The 22,247-nt window shown below is 62.6% G+C and overlaps 1 protein-coding gene across 5 annotated transcripts in view; it reads right to left on the reverse strand.

Annotated features, from left to right (window-relative positions):
• Window positions 1-243: 243 nt before the first annotated feature.
• Window positions 244-22,247, reverse strand: part of CTBP1 (C-terminal binding protein 1) — a 29,516-nt gene continuing 7,512 nt past the window's right edge. For 2 of the 5 annotated variants that reach the window (XM_087434776.1, XM_014788809.2), the window contains exons 2-10: window positions 19,097-19,291; window positions 16,971-17,125; window positions 8,773-8,917; window positions 7,407-7,613; window positions 4,767-4,981; window positions 3,010-3,140; window positions 2,215-2,342; window positions 1,444-1,561; window positions 244-1,186 (exon numbers count right to left, since the gene is read on the reverse strand). In XM_087434776.1, the coding sequence (XP_087290902.1) occupies window positions 1,000-1,186; window positions 1,444-1,561; window positions 2,215-2,342; window positions 3,010-3,140; window positions 4,767-4,981; window positions 7,407-7,613; window positions 8,773-8,917; window positions 16,971-17,125; window positions 19,097-19,103 (1,293 nt within the window). In that variant the 5' untranslated portion in view covers window positions 19,104-19,291 and the 3' untranslated portion in view covers window positions 244-999. Of the gene's footprint in view, window positions 1,187-1,443; window positions 1,562-2,214; window positions 2,343-3,009; window positions 3,141-4,766; window positions 4,982-7,406; window positions 7,614-8,772; window positions 8,918-16,970; window positions 17,126-18,248; window positions 18,455-19,096; window positions 19,292-22,247 lie in introns of those variants that run through there. The other 3 variants (XM_087434777.1, XM_087434775.1, XM_087434774.1) reach the window with 3 other exon arrangements.

The following is a 22,247-nucleotide window of genomic DNA, read 5'->3' on the forward strand; positions in this document are numbered from 1 at the left end:
TCCCGGTTTTCTCCTGCAGAGGCCTTGGTGTCCACTATGCCCCAGGTCTCGGCCGCCTGCGGAGGGGGCACTAGGCAGAGAAGGGTGGGCCCTCGTCCTAGCACTGCCCACCACCACCCAGAGCACGCAGCTTCCGGGCCAGGACCCTGGTGCTACCTGCTCTCGTCCTCAAGGGCACTAGAGCCAGGGCTGAGAGCCTCCCATGTCCCTGCGAGACGAGGCTGCTCAAGCAGACGCCAGGTGCACTGGCTCTTTCTGGGGCTTTTATTTCTTTAAAATAATTCATACAAATGGTGACAGTCACAAACATGATTTGAACCAAGATACCGCGAGCTACCACGTCAGCAGGACGGACGGCGCCGGCCAGATGCTGCGCCCTCGCACCCCTGACAGAGGCCGACAGCCGGGGCGCCACGGGCCACACGCTCTCCTCGTCTCGAGCCGCGTCATGGCGCCGTCTTCGTTTGGAACACAGGGGTTCATGCCAAAATTAGGAAAGACAGCCTTTGTTTTGTTTTCTAAATTATTCTAAAAATAAGACAAGCAGGTAGAAAAAACAATGCACTGTGTGGCGTAGAAAGAAAAACAGGAAGGATTCATTGTCCTGAGAAGTTTGCCAACTGCCTCATTCCAGGCCCGTTCCAACATACAAAAGGAAAAATAACCTGACACGGACTTGCTGAGGGCCTCCCTCGGCTCTCCGGCTGACAGCTAAGCAAACAAATCCTTTGTGATGTTCTAGAGACTGGTCACGGACACGGACATTCATGAGAGGGTTAACTACTAACTTCTCTTGCTTAACGAGGACGCAAAGGACACAGGGCAGCAGCCGGCCTTCGGGACGGGACAACTACAGTCAACGCGGGGAGGCTGGGCGCCGCCTCTCGGCCACCCAGAGCCTGGACAGTCTCTGGAGCGCGTGGCCACCTGCAGGCCACCTCTGCACCCGCCTGTCCGAGGGCACAGCCCCACCGACCAAGGCTGCAGAACTTGCCCGGGCTACAACTGGTCACTCGCGTGGTCTCGATCTGCCTCGGGCTTGACGGTTTGGCCGGGAGAAGGGGCGTGGGGTGGGTGGGACACGGGGGGCAGGCCATGGGACAGGGACATGGCGCTGGGGACAATGCCTTCGACGGCAGCCGGGATGCCGCTGGGGGCCACGCCCACCACGCCTGGGGGGTACCTGCTGGGAGAGGAGGAACCCAGGTGAGCCTGGGCCAAGCCCCTTCTGTGGCCAAAGCACCAACAGTGCAGGGCAGGGGGCTACTCCCGGAGGCCACCCACTGGGGAGGACCCCCTCCCACACACCCCACCCCCTGCCCCAGCATGGCCTCCACCCAGATGGTCTTGTGTCCACCAGGCCCTGAAGACCGCCCTGCTTGGGCCCTTACCCCCCGACCATCTGTGTCCACTGGGCCCGCTGCCCCTCTGGCCCCTGCTCACCTGTAGGCGGCCCCATTGAGCTCAGGGTGCACAACGGCCGGGTCCATGCTGGCCCAGTGGGTGGCAGCCGTCAAGTGGTCCTTGTTGACGCAGTTCTTCAGGCTGTCTGGGATCCGGCCTGGAGAGGCAGTGGAAAGAGGAAGGACGGGACCCACGTTACACAGCTGCCACCAAGGGGATCCCAGGAGCATGCGGCTCAGTCGAGGACACGGAGCTCAGGCTGCAGGGGTCTGCGGCTTCGCCCCTCCTCCTGGCTCACTCCCCTTAGGCACGCCCCTTGGGCGCATCCTTCAGGGGGCCCTGGCTGAAGCTGCAGACGGTCCCAGCTGTCTGGCACGGTCACCTTTGCAGGTCGGGGACCAGCCCCAAGCAGGTGCCCGCAGCTCACAGGCACCCCCCACCCTGTCTGCTTGGCCTGGCAATGTCGGAGAGCAGTCGACAGGGCCCAGCCCAGCAGGCCTACAAGGACACACCTTTTTAAACAGGTAGCAAAAAATGACACACGTGCTGAAAGCCCACTGGTGACAGCCAGCGGGGGACAGGCTTGACTGAGGACCAGCACGGCCTGGCCACAAGACCCGGGGGCTGACTTCCTCCGAGTCTGGGGTCTGCTACGGCCAGGACGTCTGTGCCACGGTGGGTCTGTTTCAGCCCCGACTCCGTCCAGCACGAGACGGCTGTGGCTAAAAGAGTGCAGACAGAGGAAGGCCACCGGGCAGACGCTCGTCTCCAAAAGAGCCCCTCCGTCCACCGGACCCCCCCCCGGCCCACCTGTGATGGCTCTCCGGATCTCACGGGCCGCCTCCTCACGCATCTCGATGGACGCCTGCTCGCTGTACCAGGCCGCATGGGGGGTGCAGATCAGGTTGGGCGCATCCTTCAGGGGGCCCTGGCTGAAGCTGCAGACGGTGCACAGCAGGTAAGGGCGCCTGACCCTGTCCGGAGCCATACCCCCACCCCTCCGTCAGACCCGGGCGGCCACCAGGACGGTCAATCCTGCCCACGGGCCCCTGACAGCAGTGGGGAGGGGCCTAGACTGGGGGGACCTGGCTCTGGGAGTTGCTGTCCTCCAGGACTGAAGACCCACCTGGGGCTGGCTTACTGCCCAGAGGGGCTTCTCAGCTGCGGGGCCGTTGGACGTGGCCACACAGGGGCCGGCCCCCTCACACACCTGGGCAACCCATCGACACAGTGCCCCTTGGGTGCTTGGCATGGAGCACGGGTTGGAGCCTCCCCCTAGCCCCACCACGTACAGGAAACCCAGAGCCAGACTGGCCCATGGCAGTAGCCACCCACCGAGACCTGGCCAGGCCCTGGGAGGGAGGTCCGCCTGGAGCAGGATTGTGGGCTGGACGTGAAGTCCAGAAACAGTCTGGCCCTTGGGCCCTCAGGAGCCCGAGGCCGGAGCACAGAGACTGCGTGTTGGCACTGAGGCCTTGCTCCCTGACACTGCAGCCATCAGGCCCAGCCCCTGACACTGGCCGTTGTGGGGTGTGAGCCTGCGCGAGCACCCGGCCCGGGAGAGGCGCCATCTCGGGGATGGCCCAGGGCGACGTCGGGAGGCACCTGAAGGGCTCCGACTCGTGCACGTCCAGGGCCGCACCGCGTATCCGCCCCTCCTTCAGCGCCTGGGCCAGGGCCTTCTCGTCCACCAGGCCGCCCCGGGCCGTGTTCACCAGGAAGGCCCCTTGTCTCATCTGGGAAGACACAGTGACAGTGCCAAGAGTCAATCAATGGGCCTCCTCACCCGCCCCACCGACCAGGGAGCAGCTGGGCAGGGAGCGGAGAGGCCAGCCATGGGACGCCGTACCCGGGTCCCTGCCCAGCCCAGGCCCACTGCGGCCCTCGGGTCCTGTTCCTGAAGCCCTGGGCGGCTGTGCTGCAGCAATCCGGGCTTTCCCAGGCTAGCCAAGGGCTCCAGGCCCAGGTGGCCTCCGCCCCGCCGAGGGCCGCTGGCCAGAGGGGACGCACCAACACATGGCCCGGCCTCCTCCCATCCCAGGCAGCAAGGCATGGGCCGGGTCGTGGGGGCTCCGAGCCCGGCCCCCACTTTGCACATGGTGCCTGGAAAGGGTCTGGGGCGCCTGGGAAGTGGCGTCCGAGCGCTCAGCCCTGCGGCCCGGCTCCTGACCCCACAGTCACTCGGGAAGGTGGCACCCAACCTCCTCCAAGCAGGGCCTCGCCTCAAGAGCTGGGGGTTCAGGACAGCGAAACACATCCCAAACGCCCTGGGGTGATGGACTGAGCCCTCAGGGCGCTCTCTGAGATGTGGTCCTCGAGGTGGCCCAGCGGGAGCCGTTTCCGAAGGGGCTGCGCTGACCCCCTCGCTCCAGCACGGCTTCGTCTGTCCCTCTGTTGTTGCTGAGGGCCGCCCGAGTCGGCCTGGAGATGCCCCTGCTCTGAGGTGTGACTGCTCGTGACTCTGACATTACCGCCACTAAGCCCGCCCGGCCGTGGGCACAGGCAGCCGTCCAGGTCACCCCTAGGTCACCCCCAGGCCATGCCTGCCCTCCAAACCCCGACAGGAACAAAGGGAGGGGCCATGTGGGCACCAGTCTTGTCCTCCACGGGGCTACGGGGCTACGGGGCTGTGGGGCCTGGGGCAGATGGCGGGCGGGCCCCCCACATACACAAACACGTAAACGTGTGCATGTGCACGTCACCGCACACACCCACGTGCACACCTAATTATGTGCACACGTGACCATGTGCACACACACACACATGCAGTGGGCAAAGCAGCACACACATGAAGCTGTACCCTCATACACGTACACACACAAACTTGCCCACAACCAAGTGTGTGCCCCTGTGCACATGTACACACACACAAAGTCACAGTGCACACAGCCACACACGAGGCCTGGAGCCAGCGGGAAGGTCCTGCCCGACCCAGGGCAGCTTAGGACACAGCTGGCAGAGCTCGTGCCGAGGTGGGCACAGGCTGACTCCACGGTACAAACACCTCCAGCCGTGGATTTAAACCTCCACCTGACGACACGGCACCAAAGCGCGACCATGGGCGGACGCACCCTCCAAACCCAAGACCCCCCAGGCCACTGGGTCTGTCCCCTTTGTGAGGCAATAGGACCTGAAAAGCATTTGGCACCGAGAGGTCAGCAGTTTGCCTTCGCAGTGGGTCCCTCACCCTGAGGGAGCCCAGAGGACGATCAACTGCTGTCTGTGTTCACGGCACCCGCGAGGGTCACTGCTCAGGCCGCAGGGGCGGGGAGAGGGAAGCCATGCCCCCCACCCCCAAACAGCCCCGGCAAAAGCAGCCAGAGGAAGGCCCTCACCCCACCCGCACAGGCTCGTGGGCCCACCTGCTTGACGGTGAAGTCGTTGATGAGGTGATGGTTGTGCTCGTTGAGGCCACAGTGCAGGGTCACACAGTCACTGTGGAACAGCAGGTCTTGCAGGGTGCTGACCCGCTGCAGCCCCAGCGCCCGCTCCGTGCCGTCCGACAGGTAGGGGTCGTAGAATAGCACGTTGAAGCCGAACGCCTTGGCCCGTAGCGCCACCGCCTGCCCCACGCGACCTGGTAGGCAGGACAGAAACAGAGGCGTCACCACAGCGAGGGGCCCGGTGGCGACATGGGGTGGGGGGGGACGACACACCCCTGGGCGGGCAGCGAGGCCCTCTTGGCCCCAAGGCTTCTGCTTCCAGACACCAAGTGGTGGGGGCACCGGGGCAGGCAGCGCCATGCATGCCGGGCTCAGGCTGCAGAGAGCAGGGGCGGGGACCGGAAATGACCCCAGGGAGTGCAGAAGGAAGCTCCGAGGACACCACACGCGGGGGCAGCGCAGTGGGGTGGGGGCTGTGGTGTCAGAGGAGCCTCTGCGCCCTGAAGAGTGGAACCCATGCTCCTCTGCTCTTGAAAGAGGGCAAAGGGGCTCAGAGCCCTCACCAAGGACCACGGGAGGGAGCTCTGACCCGGCCACAGTGCAGCCGCTGGGGAGTCGAGACAGAGCTGAGAGAACCATGGGGGGCCAAGACCTGGTGACGCAGCTGACCCTCAGACCCATGTGAGGCAGCAGGACGTGGCCTCAACCCCAATGATTCAGGGGCCTGTGGTGCAGGCTGTCCACCCCGAAGACCACCACCACCCCAGGGCCCCACCCTCCTGGAGCCCCGGGGCTTGCTCTGAGCACAGGACATCAACAATGAAAGCAGAGGCCGGAATGCCCTTGTGACCCGGAGACACCACAGGAGGAAGCCTGAGGAAGGCGAACGCCCGAGGAGCACGGCTGCAAGGCCCCAGGCGACCACTAGGCCCATGAGTGACCCGAGCGGAGGCCAGCGCAGAACAGTCCCGCCAATTCCACCCAAAATGCTGACCCACAGCATCACAAGCAAGTCAAGTGACCACCATCTCACGCTGTTCAGCTTTGGACAGTCTGTCCACGGCAGTGACCCCTACTATGTACCCAGATGCAGGGAGCACCCGTGTAAAGAGGCCCCAGAGGGTGCAGAGAGGAGGGACTGGGGCCAAGGAGGTGCAGCAGTCCCCAGAGCAGCCACCTGGTGCTGGTCAGGAGGCAGACCCTGGGGCCCCCCAGCCCACCTGGTCAGAGGCACATTTAAACCACCCCACTGAGTCTCTTGACCGACATAACTTGAAGAGGTTACGTGGCCCCAAAACCCACAAGGCCAGGCAAACCCAGCTCCCAGCTGCCTCCTCGCCCTTCAACAAGCTACCTGGGCCAGACCTGAGGTAAAGCACCAGTCCCTGCCCTAAGACCAGCTGGGAAGGGGGCTGGGGGAAGGGGCAGGGGGAGGGGCACAGAGGGAGGCGGCAGGGTAGGCCCAGGTGCTGGGGTGGGGGGACGGGCAGGGGAGGGGCACAGAGGGGGGCCGTGGGACAGGCCCAGGTGCTGGGGGAGGGGGGCAGGGGGAGGGGCAAGGCAGGCCCAGGTGCTGGGGGTGGAGCGCCCACAGAACTACTGGGCTCTGGTGTCACATGCACACATCCAGTGGGACAGTGAGTCATGTTGCACGAGGGACAACCCCAACCTCTTGCACTAACGCACCAATGTCCCTGTCACCAAGACAACCCCAAATGTCCCTCCAATTTCCCCAACGCCACACAGGTGGTGCCTCTGCCGTGGAACCAACGGGGTGAGGGCGGGGAGGTCAGTGGGGGATCATGCTGCCGGGAGAAGGTCCAGGAAGCAGTGTGAGGGACCAGCAATGAGCCATGACCCTGTCCACGCCGGGGCGTCCCAGGGGACGGGGCAGAAGTTCTTGGGGGAGCCCGTGTTCTGGGGTGGAGATGACCACCAACAAAAACGATGCTGGACGGTGCCGAGTGGCCTGAAGAGGAGCCCCGGCCCCGCACCCAGGCCCCTCCCTCCACACGCACCCTCGCCCCGCTTCCCCAGACCTCCAAGCCCCTTCCCCCGCCCCCTCCCAACATGTCTGTACCCCCGGGGTCACACACACAGACTTGCTCTCTGCTTCCGGCCGGGCCCGGGGTGGTCTCAGGCCTGCTCCCTGCTGTGTGTTGGACCCAGAAGGGTGCCTGGCCCAGGACAGCCGCCCGCAGAGCCAGCAAGTGAACAAACGAATACACGAATGCATGGCAGAGAGAGTGGACAACCTCCTCCACGGGGGGCAGCGCTCGGGGCCAGCAGGTGGCTGCTCGTCTGAAGGCCACATGCACTCTGCCATCAATGGGGGCAGGGGGCGGGGTGAGCACGCGTGACTGCGTAAGCGTGGGCTGACTCTGCGTCAGTGACGGTGGCTGTGCGTTTGCATGACCCTGTGGACACCTGTTTGGTGTCTGCGTGTGTGTGTGGCCCACGCCTGGTATTCCTGGGGCAGAAGGACCAGCACAGCCTCCACGGCAGAACGCCCTCCACCCCATGCCATCCCTGGGCGGGGGCACCATCTGACAGCAAAGCCAAGCCCTGCCCTCGTCGTGTGCCGAGGCCACAGAGGGGCGAGGGCAGAAGCTAACATACCCAGTCCGATGATGCCCAAGGTCTCCCCGCGGATCCTGGCGGCTCCGGAGGCCACTTCCCGGATCTGCTCGACGCTCTGGACCCGGGTGCCCTCCCGCAGTGCCTGGTGCAACCAGGTGGTCCTGCGGTACAGGTTCAGGATGTGGCACATGGTGGAGTCGGCAGTCTCCTCCACGGATGCTGCCGGCACGTTGCAGACAGCGATGCCTGAGGACACAAGACACGTGGTGGTCACCAGAGCCCACCCTGGCACTTCACCTGTGCAACGCCAAAGGACACGTCCCTGAGCCACCAAGAGAGGCTACGAAACAAACGCAGGTTACACGTCCTGTGCTGTGTGGAAAAGCCACCTGGGGGCCCAGGCAGATGGGGTGGGGGACAGGAGGAGAGGCTGCCTGGGCAGACGCCAAGGCCGGTTCTGCCCTGCCTGGACCACCTGCCACACGACGTCCTGGGAAGGGGTCACGGTCACGCTGGAACCTGGAGCTGGCCCCACAGCCACCCACACCCACATAGGTACCGCCCCTCCTGCCTCCCATGGCTCCCAAGGGCAAGTGGCACCCGGCTTTGGGGCGGCCCGTCCTCCCAGCCCCCACAGCCCCTAGGGACAGGTGCCAGTGGGATGGTGGTGGGTATGAGAGGCTTGCACAGGAGCAGAGTGAACCCAAGACTGTGACGTCAAACACCAGACTTTGTGACTGTCGTTCCTGAAGCAGCGTCCTAGATGAGAAGCCCTGCTCGGCCTCAACTCCCCTTCTCCAGCCGTGACCAGCACGAGAAGGGGAAAAGACAGGACAGGACGGCACAGAAAATAGGGGACTGTACCCAACTTGGTATGGGTGAGCATTGGTTAAGTGTGTCTCTAACTGTGCAAATCACACGTGTGTACAACCGTGTGTGTTCACAAGTAGTGCACACACACATACACGTGTACACTTGAGTGTATCTTAAATCACAGCATAAACCGCCTTCCCCACTGCATCTTATGGGTGGGGATCTGTGAAGCCCCGACAGGGATGCCTGGCCACCTGCAGGCGGACTCGCCTTCCCTTCGGCCCCAGAGGGGGCGCCCGCTGCCAGTGAAGGAGAGGAGTGCAGAACGCACGCTGCCCCCGGGACAGAGGACAGCGAGGGCTGTCCCGGCTTCCTCAGGAAAGCTGCCTGGACCTCGCTCCTGCCCTGCAGGGGAACCAGCGTGGGGCCCCACCGGCGCCAGCTCACAGGTCCCCTTCGACCAAACCAGAGGCTGTAGCAGGAGCCTGTCACTCGCGACGTTAAACCAACTGAGAAGACAAAGCTAAGGAAATCACACCAAGGAAATGCGGCAGGAAGCTGCAGAGGAGAGAAGAATCCAGAAGCATCCTACCTAAATCCCCGGCCGACTTGATGTCGATGTTGTCGAAGCCGCTGCCGATCCGCACAATTATCCGGAGTGCCTTGAACTTCTCCAGGTCCTCCCGCGTCAGCGTGATGGTGTGGTACATGAGCGCGCCCACCGCCTCGTTCAGCACCTGCAGGCAGGGAGCGCACCACGGGGTCGACCAGGCCCGGGCAGCACCGAGAGGCCATGCGGGCCTTCCCCCCAAGTCCACCCCCGGCTGCGGCACCCCCCAGCGTCCTGCGGCTTCCTAACGGCCTCTTCTCACGTGCGCGCTGCGCGGCGGCCCTTCTCGGGGCGGAGGCCCCCCTCCCCCTCAGGACGGCTCAGGGGACTGGAGTGGGACTCACTCAGACTCCTCAAGGAAACCGAGGACGCACGGAGGTGGGAGGGGGCTCACCTCCGCGCCACCCGACGCTGAGAGGGACCCTGCCTGCGCGGTGAGAAGCGGCGGGGCCACTTTGACAAACCGCTGCCAGAACAAGGGCGACGCTACGACACGCCACAGCCACGCGGAGTAGACTCACACGCTGAGCCCACGACGAGCAAACCCCGGGAGGGGGCCGCGCTCGGCCTCACACGCGGAGGGAGCGCAGAGGCGGGAACGCGCCGGGCGGCAGCGCGGTCCCCCTGCAAGGTCCGCGCCCCACGTGCGCTCGGGCGGCCTCGCCATCTGGGGCCCCCGCGAATGCCCGAGGGGCTGGCCTCTGCGCCTCTCGGGAGTGTGGCCGTGGGCCGTCCTCCTGCACGCTCGGCGCGCAAGGCAGCTGCGGCCGGCACGAGTCTCCCGCGGAGGTGGCCGTGGGTCTCCAGGACAGCCCCGGACGCCTACCCGGGCGTCGTCCCCGTGTTTCGGCGGGGCCTATAAGGTGGCCCCACGAGAAGCCCACGCAGGCAGGCCTGGGCCCACGTCTTCCGAGAATTTGGGTGACACGGACGCACGCGCTGCCCCTTTTAAAACCGCCGGGTGGGGGCATGCACCGCCCCATGGGCAGAGCTCCGCGGACGGCCCCACGTCCACGCGGAGCGGCCCCTACGCACGCGCATGGCCCCACCCGGCTCAGTGGGGACTTGGCGCGGGGTGAGGAGGGCGGGAGCAGGGCCGTGAGCGGCCCACCCCCACTCCGCCCCGGGCTACCAGGGGCCGCGCGGGATGCACAGACCCGGGCCGAAGACCCACAATGTCCCATCTCTGGGCCCACGGGCAGGGGACCGCAGGGCTGGGGCCTCCGCGGGAAGGCTCTACGCTCCAGACACACGAGTGGTTCATGGCATGGCATGGTTGGGGGTCACAACAGTGGGCCACTCACATTCGGGGACCTGCAGTGGCTGCTGTGTGTGCCACCCTGACCTGCAGACGGGGCTTTCTGTGTGACCCTGGGTCCCCCCGCGGAGGGCGGCGAGGACGGCGGTGCACAGATGGCTGGAGGGAGAAGCCTGGACTCCGAGCCTGTGGGCGAGGGGAGTAGAGCGGGTGGTCCATGTGTAGACGCAACACCAGAGGGAGACTGCCAGCTGCCCGTCTGGCCCCTTCCACAATGACTGTACGTCCGTCCTAGCCAGACACAGGGCTGCCCAGGAGACAGACACATCCCTCCGAGGCCAGCATGGCCAGGAAGACGCAGCTATGGGGAACCACACAGACAGGGCCGGGCCGGGCCGCGGAGCAGCAGGCAGAGGGGCCTGGGCCCAGTCCTGCAGGCACAGGCTAGATCCCGGGAATCTGCGCTCCTGGAGGCAGGGGAGCTGCTGGGCGGAGCCTGAGTGAGGGCTGAGTGGCTGCTGTGAAATGAGGGAGACCCCCAACCAGACTGGCCAGGGGAGGCCCACAGCATGTCAGTTACGCCAAACAGGAAAGACAACCGCTTCCCTACTGAAGGAAGATTCCTCTCCCCAAAGGCAACAGCCCGGCCAATGAGAAGGCTTTGCCGCCCTGAACTGTCACTCTCCCCCAGTGGACTTTCCTTTAGAGCAGCCCCCGCCTCCTCCTTTTCTCTATAAAAGCAGCTTCCTCCTGTTCTCGGGGTTTGCCTATGGTTCCAGAGCACGCACATCCTGAGTTGCAATTCTTTTCACTACTCCCAATTAACTGTTTCTGAGGATAAAAGAACAGGTGAATGTGCTTTTTAAGCTGACCCTGCCCACGTCCCGAGGGCTGTCCCTGGCCTCCTGGGAAGGCATCCAGGCCGCAAAAGGACACAGACCTCTGGTGCCTTGACTCGACTGGACCTGGTGTGGATGGGGCGAGGACCTGTGTGTGACAGCAGAGTAGCAGCCAGACCCCTGAGAGGGAGGCTTTAACCAGGAGCACACGGGGAGAGTGGACAGGAAGTGGAGATGCACAGGCGGTGGAGGCCGCAAGAGCCACGGGGGGTGGGGGGTGGGGTCAGCTGGTGGGACACCAGGAAGACCCCTCTGGCGGCCCTGTGCTGTGTGGACTGCAGATGGGGTGGCCACAAGAGCCAGCAAGGAGGGACCCCCTGCGGCAGCTGAGGCAGGGTGCTATGGGAGCTAGTTGTGTCTAGACAGATTGGTTGGTGCCCGCTGGGGGCAGGCACGGCCGTGCACTAGAAATGGAAAGACAGACGTCCCTGAGCAAGTGTTAGGAGCAGCAACCCCGGACTTGGGACAGATACATCGTGGAGGGAGAGGCATGCAGGGTGAGTCTGGGTCCTGGACAGACCCTCACAGCACAGGCTCGTGTGGGCATGTGACAGCAGGCTTTCTATTCTGAGCATTTAACCAGGGCAGTGAACGGTCTTCAGTCTCGATTTTCAGTTGTCTCATGCTACGCGCCAAGATGGATGGTCCACAATTTGTCTGAACTTCCCTACTGTGGGGGCGTTTGGGTTGCTGCTAATACTGGCTGTGCTGCAATAAAACCCATGTACTTGTCTATCTCCTTGAGATGAGTTCTTAGAAGGAGAAACCAGTGGGTCACCTGGAGAACTTGCTTTAAGGCTCTGGGTACTGCTGCCAGCTGCACCCAGAGGTGTGGTTCACCCACCATCACCGACCGAGCAACACTCGGCACTCAGGAGTTTAAAATGCTACATGTGATGGATGCAAAGTGGAATCCACTATTTTAGCTTTAATTTGCATTTCTGAGTGTGACTTGCCCACATGTGTTCCTTGGTACATTATTTTTTTCATGTCCTACTTCTTTTTCTACCGAGCATATTTTTAGTCACACAGTACTAGCTGAAGTGTTCTCAAAACAGGAATTTGAACACTACTCAGAGACCACCCCCCAACCTACACCAGGGAGGCCTGTGCTCAGCTGCGGGATGAAAGCCCACTGCAGCAGCAGCTCTGTCCCAAGTCCGCAGGCCAGGGCCACCGCAGCTGCTGCATCCAGCCTCCAGGTCCACTCCCCTTGCAGGTTCCTCATGTTCCCTTTTATGGTGGCCAAGTGGCTGTGACACTCCCGGCTATCACAACAACCTCCCAGGGAGGAACTCTGCAGGAAGCCCCAGGCCAAGTCTGTCCCCTTAGGTTGGGAACCAGCAGCCTCCCAGAAGCCACCCTAGCAGACGTCCACTCCCATCACCTTCCACCAGCTGTGTGGCAGGGCTAGTGACCGAACTCGGTGTCCTTGACTCCAGACTGGGGGAGCACAGGTCCCTGGGCGCTCTTGGTGGCAGCAGGGCCTGAGGGGTATTCACCGGGCACCACCCCAAAGTAAGGCCACGGTTTGTCTGGGCAGGAAGGTGCATGCTGGTGGGCACCGGCCCGGGCCTCCCACGCTCTCCATCCCTGACGGGGCTGCTGTGCCTCCTCCGCGCAATCACACACGCTGTGCCGGCCCATGAGCTTTCAGCGTCTTCTCTACATTCTACTCATCTCTTCAGGTCCCCACGCACAGGCATGGCCTATTCTGTAGAACTGCTGCTCAGAGAGGCACAGCGGTGACAGAGTGCCACCAACACACTTCTATATTGTTCCGGGTATTTCTCTACGACAAACAGCCGCATGCAGCCCGAGTGGGACACCGGGCTGAAGACCGCATGCTGCGGGTCACAGAAGTGCCAAAGTGCCATCAAAATCGGCAGTGGCATGTCGACCCCACGAGCATGCGCGGGTGCCGCCTCACACCCAGGCCTCCCTCAGTGTTCTGGCAGTGCAGCCACTGCAGCATGGCTGTACCATGATGCCCTGAGCGCCAGAGGGGGGGCCGTGGCACCTGCTTGCTGGCAGGCACTCGGTTTTTGCCCAAACACCTATGCCCCGCCCGCATCCCGCTGGACACCCAGCCACCCTCGAGGGTCTCCACGCTTTGCTCTGTTGTGGCTGTTTGACGGCCTCTTCCCAATGACGTCCCCTTCACACAGCCCCGCGTTCTGCAGAACTGACTGCTTCTGTTCTGTCCTCACCTCAGCACAGTGGACGCACCCCCTCCAGACACACCACCTACATTTTGATGACCACGTGTGTGGGTACCATGGGCCGCCCAGTGTCCCCAGGGGCGCACAGATTGACAGCCACTTCCCGTGTCCTCGAGCCCCCGGGCAGGGGCTGTTTCAGGGTCGCTCCGCCACCCCGCCACTCACTGCAAAGCCTGTTTCTGTATTTTTCCGGGATTTATATTTCACTTCTCACTCGGCCCCAGCACCTCCCTCCTGGGACGGGGAGCTTCACTCCTGCCAGGCCCCCGCCAGGGCCTGGAGATGCTCTCCTTGTACGCTTGCAACCCTTCCTCAAGCACATCCCCAAATTACTCCCTCATCCTCACACCATGACGGGATCCCCCTTTTCCCAAAAATGCCCCTCGGGGACTCCCGGCACCTGCTGCACCCCGGCCCCCTCAATGGAAGCACCGTTTTGAGGTTCCCAGGTCTTCCTTTTCCACGGCTGCCCGTTTCACACATGTCCGTCCTTAGGGGGCTCGCGGAGACCATGGCTGAGAAGAACGGCCTCTGACACTGGACCAGCAGCTCGCTCCGAGGGGCGGCTCTGGCTGAAAACCGTTCTCGGTGGACGCTTTAACGTGCCCAGCGTGGGGCGGGTCAGGTTCCCGTCTCCTTGCAGGTAGCTCCCCCTCCCCAGCCTTGGTGAGATCCGAAGTGAACGGCAGTGACGCTCATCCTGGGTGTGTGCAGGAGAGCTGGAGCCTCCCTGCGGCTCTGGACGCTCCCTCCACTGCATGGCGATCACACCCTGTCTCTCCTCCCACAAAGCACGGACAGCCGGCACCCACTAGCTGTGAGGAGGCAGGAAGCCCTGATCCTCAGCGCCCTCTGGGACAGGCTGTTATCCCTCCCCCCAGGCCTGCAGGGGTCCAGGGGCCTGTGTCAGGGCCACGGCCACCACGGCCCCAGGCTCCTGACTTGCTGCTCCACCCTTCCCAGCACACAGCCTCTCCTCACGGTCCACGGGGCTGCCCAGGCTCCAGCCGTCACATCTGGTTTCCAGCCAGCAGAAAGAGGGAGGGCAACCCTGCACACGAAGCCCACTTACCTCTCCCTGGGTGGACTCAGTCGCTTGACCACACCTGGGAGCAAAGCTTGGGAAAGGAAGTGCTTGTTCAGGACTTGTGTCCACTGGGAAACAGGAAATTCCAGAGGGCTGCAGCAGGCCAGGCACAGAGCTCCTGGGGGTCTGTGCCTCTCTCCCTCTTGCTCGTTGCTTTCGTCTTTCTTCTGGGCTTCCCTTGACTGTGTCTTCCATGCGTCCTATTAAAATGTGCACTTTTCACTCGTGTTTAATTTCCAAGGTCCTGGTTCTCTGACGACCCCTTTCTCGCTGCTGCTCGACGCTCCATCGGAGGTGGAGGACGCTACGATGCAGGCCCCAGTGCTCTCTTCCAGCCAGAGCACCAGGCCGTCCCTCGGGCGGTGCTGTGCACTTACCTGTTCTTCTCTGACGACGTGGCTGTGCATCAGGCCTTGGCTGTGGCTTCCTGTGAGGTTGGAGTCTGTCTGTCTGCGGTGGCGGCAGAGTCTGCCATCTCACTGAGGGCCCTATCCCTGCCTCTCCCCAGGGTGTCTATTAACTTGCTAATTTGGGTCTTATATTAACTTGTTGAGGTAGTTTTGATAAATTACAGTTTTAGAAGAAAACATCTGTTTTGCCTTAGTTTTCAAATTTACTGGGAAAACTTGTTTTAATATTGTTTTTGGCTTTTAAAAATTTCTATCTGTATGTCTCTGTTTCATTTCACGTATGGGTTTTTTTAAAAAATATCTTTTGAGTTTGAAATAGCTTCAGATTCACAAGAAGTTGCCGGAATAGTAGAGCGCTCCGTGACCCTAGCCTGGCTCCCGCAGTGGCGATCCCGTGCGTGACCAGGAGTCTGTCCACCTCAGTCACTTCTCCGTCTTTTCCCTGCACACTAATGGTGTGCACGTTTGTGCAGCTCTCTGTAATCTCATCACATGTCGACTCAAGTGGCGACCACCACAACAGGACACAGGACACAGAGTGCCCAGCTCCACAGAAACACCTTCGTGTTGGCTCTTCACTCACGTGCCTCCGCACCAGAGCCCTGGTCAAGCCTGTCTCCGTCACTGAAGAATGAACAGAATCACACAGCGTGCACCCCTGAGAAATTCGCTTTTCTCGTCCCAGAGCTCCATCCAGCGTGTCGCATGTAACAGCTCCTTTGCTCCCCGTTACAGCTGAGGAGGACACCACGGCAGACACGTGCCGGGGAGAAGGCCCCCTGGAGTTTCAGGTTCCAGCTATCAGGATTACAGCTGCTGGGCACACTCACACACAGGTGTTTGTGTGGATGTACATTTCGTTTCTCTGGAATAAACACCAGGAGTGTGACCGCAGGGGTATTACAAGCGTGTGCTCAGCTTTGAGAAAACACGGGTGTTCTCCAGAGGGGCCGTCCCGCGTGCGCTCCGCGACTGGCTTGCTTTCTCACGTCGGCGGCCATCTTTTGACAGTTTGGGAAACCGTCAGCCGTGAGCTCATCGGTGCCTCTGGCCCATCCCCTCCCTGGCCCAGGGTGCAGTGAGAAGATGTGAACGTCCACCGTGGCTCCTCACCCTGCGCCCGTGCCCTCCTGCCTCGCTGCGTCCGGCCCCCTTCCCGCCCTGACCCTGACCGGTGCTACGTCTGCCCAGTGAGGTCTTACCCTCAGCTTGGCTATTTTTCAGCTCTAGATCTTCTCAACTCTTCCCCCAAATCTGCTCTGCCTCTTTCTATAGTTATCAGCTCCCCCTCCAATTTCCAAGCACGGTTTTCTCTCTGGCGTGGCAGAGCCGTCTACCCAGCTCTGGGGCTCGGCCTCCATCGTCCGCTTCTGCTGGCTTTTGCTCACAGTTCTCATCTCTGCTCCCGCCTGGTTATCCTGATTGTGTGATGGACGCTGTACTAGGAAATGATTCAGAGCGATAACTGGAGACCCAGGCTGGTGGTACCTGCCTCCCAGGAGGACCGTCCCACTGTTTATGTGAGGTGCTGGGGCACGGCAGTGCGGACGCCTATACCACAAGTTCAAGCCTCGATGCAGATGCCATCGGGCTGGATGGCGGCCTGTGTGAGGGCGCGTTTGGTTCCTTTCTTCTTTCATCCTTTCTCCAGGGTCTCAACCCAGAGCAGGGCAGGCCCACAGGCTGCCAAAAGCCGCCTCAGCACCTCAGCAGACACCCTGGATCCACACTGGCAAGGCCTGTCCCTCCCTGCAGACTCTGGGCCTCTCTGGATCATGTTAGCTCTTGGGTGCTTTTAAGTTTTTTAAACCTCCATCCAGCTCCTCCAGCTGTCTCAGTGGGAGTACTTACTTGGCCGTGACTACAAACAGAAACGAGATTAATGTATTTCACATTGCGGGGATCTGGGCACCTGAGGACACGAATCGTGCAAGTTGCCCCAAAGCTAGTTACCAGCAAACCGCTGGCACGCCAGCTCTGGGCACCACGGGGGAGTGCTGAGGCTGCCCCTGCTGACTGGGGACCAGGAGGACATGGCCTGCTGGCCTCTAATGCCGTCCACTGTATCCACGCCCGCAGGATCCACTTTCTGGAAGAAAACTGGTTACAATGGAGACGATGCGAGAAGCCAGAGTAAATCCTGTCTGCCTTCTGACAGGGCCAGGTAACAATGACAGCAGCCGCTCTTGCCTTGGGGGGGGCGGGAGCCGCTGAGGAGTGTGCCTCAGTGCTGTCGCCCACTTGGGCGGCTTGAAGGATCCACCCACCCTCCCCACCCCCACAGGCGCCCCTGCACGGTGTTACCTTCTCGTGGATCTCCTGTGTGGACTGCGCATCACAGAAGGCCACGGTGGCCACGTCCTTCAGGATGGGCATCTCCACCGTGCAGTCCCGGCCGTCGAGCAGCGCCACCAGGGGCCGGGGGTGCATGGGCCCGTTCATGATCGGGGGTCGGACGCCTGCAACAACAGGAGCGGACGCTCAGCACCCTGAGGACGCTTGGGCCCCAGCTCAGACCTCGCCACACCTGTCGCCTGCCACCCAGGGCCACACAGCCACCCGAGAACCTTCTACTCTGAGTGTCCAGTCGCCAGGATCTTTGTTAAGAGTAAGTTAAACATCAGTGGGAAAAACAAACCGGTGTTCGCTCAGCTCACTGGCACCTGAGTGGACACTGACCGGTGGTGACCGTCACCATCCCCCACAGGGTGCAGGGCCGCAGACGCGCGGAGACCCCGGGCAGCCCTGTGAGGAGGGGAGGACGGGGGCCCCTGTGCTGTGTCCCAGCAGCAGGGTCTTCACCATGTGACACTGGACACACAGATCCTAAGGTAACGGGCCCCGGGAACGCTCCCCGGTGTGTCTTTTCTGCCCGTGGCTGCCCAGAAACCCAACACGACCATGTGCCGGTGCCCGGCATCGTTCCCATTTGTAGACTGAAGGGCGAGAAGCCATGTGGAGGCGGAGGAGTCACAGCGTGGGACATGGCCGACCCTACCCTTCCCCGAACGAAATGATGCACAACCACGAGAACCGACTCCTTCCACAGCGAGACAGCCGCTCCTCACTCTGGGCCGAGGAGAGTGAGGGCTTCACAGGCGACACACAGAACGGCAGCTGCCAGGGGCCGCCCGGGGCCGTGCTAGACGTCGTCAGCCTGTCCAGCCCACAGCCTCACAAAGACCTGCCAGGGGAGCGACCATGCAGCCCCTAGGATAGTCCCGGCCAGCACGGGGGCAGCACAAGGCACAGGACGAGGACCTGGAAGGTGCCCGTCAGCGGCCACCGCTCCCGCGGGCGTGCCGCTCACCCGCCACCTTCGTGAACAGCAAGGACCCACCCCAGGCCCGTGGCTCTTGGCGACGGCTCCACAAGGCCAGAGCCAGCGAACAGGCAGTGTGTTTCCAGGCCGGCCGTCCCACCCACAGTGCAACACACAGGCCCCGGGTGCCCGGCAGAGATGTGCTGTCACACCAGACCGCAAAGAGCCGTGCAGACAGTGCCCCTCGTCTCTCCAGCTTCACTCGGAGAAGAGTGACTTTCACTTGGGAAGGTCACTGACTTCAGCGTGGAGGAGTTTACCGTTGCTCTTTTTAAGTGAAGTTATCAATGTCCACTTTCAGCATTCCTCAGCTTTAACTTCTAACACACACGTCCGTCGTAACACCCCACGTGAACCAAGCTCTCGGGGTCCTCGGTGATTGCTCGGGCTGTACAGCAGGCTGCAGAGCACAGGCTGAAACCACCACCCCAGGCAGGACCTGACGCCCGCTAGGCCGGGCACCGCGGCTGGGGATCTCTCGACGGAGAGAACACTGAGACTTGGCGAGGAGCAGATGAGAAAACGCCACCCGCAGGCCTGCCGCGACGCAGGCCCAGGGCCCTCCCGACTGACCGATGACCCACCCTTGCCCAGAGCGCGCTGGGCCTCCACCCACGCGGCCAATGCCAAAACAGGCCTCCATCTCGGCAGCAACGTCCTAACCCAGCACTGCGTTCACAGGCGGAGCGACCAGAACACACCAACGCCCGCCTGTGGCCCGGCCCGCCCGCTCTCTGGCTGGGTGGGTGGCTGGGACTTCAGATCTCCATCTGGGACCCCTGAGGACCCACCCTCGCTCTGCTGCACGCGGGGCCTGGCCGAGCACCCACCTCCCTCAGGACACCTCTCAACAAACAAACCACAGCAGCAAAGGTGAGGCCTGACTGAGGCCTGCACCCCACTCCGCCACTGACCACTGGGCCCCAGGCCACCATCCCAGGAATGCAGGGAAACGCTTCCGCAGGGCGCGTCGCCGTCTTAGCCCACCGCACACGCCCTCCTAAGGCGCGTGGCCATCCTGGACGGCACAGACAGTGCGACCGCACACCGCCCGCGGCAGCTCCTCTGCGCAGCGGCGTCAGCCTCACGCTCCAGGAGCCCCACCGACCTGACATCTCTGAACAGGGGCTCGGCTTGCACGACCATGAATTCCACTTTCACAGCGTTTTATCTTCAGAATCCCCGGGCAGAACTGCGTCCTGTCACTGGATCCTCATCCCACGTCTCTTATTGTCTCGAACCAAAGCTTTTAGGCTCCTGATCCACGGCGACCGCCGAAGCCTGCGCTGGGATCAAAGTCTGACTAAAAATTAAACACAAGAGACACGTTAAAATACCACTGAGGGTCGACTGGAACTCAAGACTCCATAAGTCCCACGAAGGCGAAGCTTCTCACCGCATCCTTGACCCGTGCCCGTGGTTGCCAGGCTGGGACCTACCTGGAACCAGGGCCCTGCCACAGCATGGTAGTGACCAGCGGGGACGGAGCCGGGACACAGACGCAGCGAGAGGGTTACCCTCCAGGTCCAGCCCCAGCGTCACCTCCACATACTCAGGAGCCCCCAAAGAGCGCTGGCCCCACCCAGACGACACCAGTGTCCACAAACCAGGAGGCTGGGGGCACTGTGCATGGGGAGAGGAGGGCCCTGGGAGCGGGTCTGCGGCCAGTCCTATCTTATGTTGCCAACAGCTTCCTGGGCCTCCATGATTGGGCAGGGAGAGTGGACTTCTGACGAGGCCGCCAGGGGGAGGGGCCCTGGGACGCAGACCCTGCACGGATGATGCCCCAAGGTGGGGGCTACCCCAGGTCTGCGCATGCACCTGCCGTCCACCCCACCAGTCCCTGCCCGCCCCTGCAGGCAGCGTCCCAGGAACTGGCATGCAATTCTCCCAAATTCTCCCCACGTGGTTCTCCCAAAAATGCTGCGCAGCTCTTCCTGAGAGGCAGGACAACCAGGGACAGCGGCCAGCGCCTGACAGAGCCCTGAGGGCACGCACATGGGTCACACACTGGTCAGGGACTCGGGATGAGGGTTCGGGGGTCTAGTAGTGAGCACAAACTGCCCAGCCCCCAGGGAGCACATCCTGACCCACCCTGAGAGCCCGGTCCCTGCTCTCGATGCGAGGATACGGCACAGGGGCTGACCCCAACATGCAGCTGGATGTCACACTGACCAGGACCCGCAATGCCACAGACGTGCACCTTGAGATCAGGCAGCGCCTCGGGCGGCCCAGCCAAAGCAGGGGCTCCACGGAGAAAGGAAGCTTCACAGACGTGGAGACCAGACGCACCCATCCCCCGCCCACTGCTGGCCGCAGGGACACTGGGCGGCCTGACCCCTCACAGCCAGGGACGGGCCTGCGGCCTACAGAACACGCACAGCCCTCACCCTTGCCTGAATCCCGGGTGCAACAACCGGGTCTGGGGCCACGTGAGACCTGGCCCTGCGGCTTTCCCAGGACCCAGTGGATGGAACCCATGCTCAGAGAACCGGCTGCTTCACATGCCGCAGGTGCACCAGCGGGAACCCCGCTGTCCTGACCTGTGTGTCTGGGCTGGGGTCAGACAGCCGTGCTGGCTCGAGACCACCCAGCCACGCTCACCAGGGGCAGTGCTGGAGCCCGCTCACCCGTGTCTGCAGGTGTGACGCCTGACGGCCTCCTCTGTTCCAACCCCAAGAGCAGCCTGCTTTGTACCCAAGCCGCGGGCAGGCCAAGTCCTTTGCTGATTCGGCTCAACTACGCCGTGACCGAGCCAGCCCCTCTGGAGAAGCTACAGCCAGGCCAGCCAAGTGCAGCCCAAGGCCACTCCAGGACACGTGGTGGCAGGGGTGCAGGAAGGTAGCGCCGCATGGCCACAAGTCTCTAAGGTGAGGATTTCAACAGGAAGCTATGCTTTGCCAATGCCTGGCCTAGGTTTATAGGCCCAAGAGGGGCCTAAAAGGGGCCGGAATGTGTTCCCACGCTACCTTACTGTGGGTGGTGGGTGCCCACCAGGGGAGTGGCCTGCAGACATGGGGCTCAAAGGCCAGCCTGCATCCAGCTGCGGGCCTCGGGGGTCTGGGCAGGTCTCAGGGCCTAACATGCAGACCAGAGGCGGCTCCAGGCCAGTGCTGCAGATGGACGGGGCGAGTCTGGCTCTCACCCTCCCCGGCCCCAACGCCCCACAGGCCTTGGTGCCCTGAGGACAGGATGACGTCTGCTGGGCCAGGGGAGGCGAGCCAAGCCCAGCAGCGTGATGCGGGAATTTGACCATCCAGTTGTTTGAAATACCAGTGAGACCACGCAGTCACAGGAAGCTTCTGGATTAGTGCTGGGGGCTCTTGGGTGAAAACACTAACTCCACCCTGTTTCTGGAGACAAACCCAGCAGAAGCCCCTGTAAGTGATTTCATCACTGCAAATAACCCAAGAGCCTCCTGGACACAGAAGGGGGCAGAGGGGACGAGGCAAAAGGGGGACAAGAACACACTAGGTGGGCGGCCGGGCCACAGATGGGCAGCTCCCGAGGGACAGACAAGCCACGAGAGCAGGGCCAGCAGTACCTGCGGGACCTCACAGCCACCAGGCCACCTGCACCTGCGGCACCTCCTACAGAAGGCAGCCCCGGGCCAGGGCCTCTGCTGGCTTTCCGCCCTCCGGGGGACAGCCCCACATTTAACAAGAGAACAAAAGGATGGTTGAAGGGAGCAAGGCCTGTGACCAGTGGGTGTAGACCCCGGGGACCGCGGGCAGGGTCATCTCCTACCCACCTCCTGTGGGTGCACTGCTGCCTGTGAGCACCGAGGCCTGGGTCCTCCCTCTCCACCCTGTGCCCCTCTGCCCTGCCTGCGTCCATTCAGGTCCACTCACTCCATGTCCTCCTGGTGCCTGCACCGCCCACCCCCTCCAACTGGCAGTGGCCGACACAAGTCTCCCGAGAGTCGCTGGCCCGTGACCAGCAGTAGCTCTTGTACCCGCCCAGGGTTTGTCTTGTGGGAGCAAGGTCTGCGCCCACTTGGAGCCTCGGCACCCGCCACCCAATCCCCAGAGCGCAGCTGGCTGGGGGCAGGGCCTGGGGCTGGGCTGGGGGTGGGGGGGCGAGCATCAGAGGCAAGGGCTCAGCGTTGGGGTCATGGCTGGGATGGGGTCTTGGCCAGAGTCCCCCCAGGATTCCAGACGTGCCCACCCTGCCCCCTTCCCAGGTCTGTGAGGGTGGCAGGCTGGACGCAGGGCTATTGCCTTGCAAACAAATTCTAGGAACAAGACACTACAGGGACG

This window comes from Ceratotherium simum, chromosome 8, assembly GCF_057802395.1.
Source record: "Ceratotherium simum simum isolate JZ-2026a chromosome 8, ASM5780239v1, whole genome shotgun sequence".
NCBI classification, from domain to species: domain Eukaryota; kingdom Metazoa; phylum Chordata; class Mammalia; order Perissodactyla; family Rhinocerotidae; genus Ceratotherium; species Ceratotherium simum.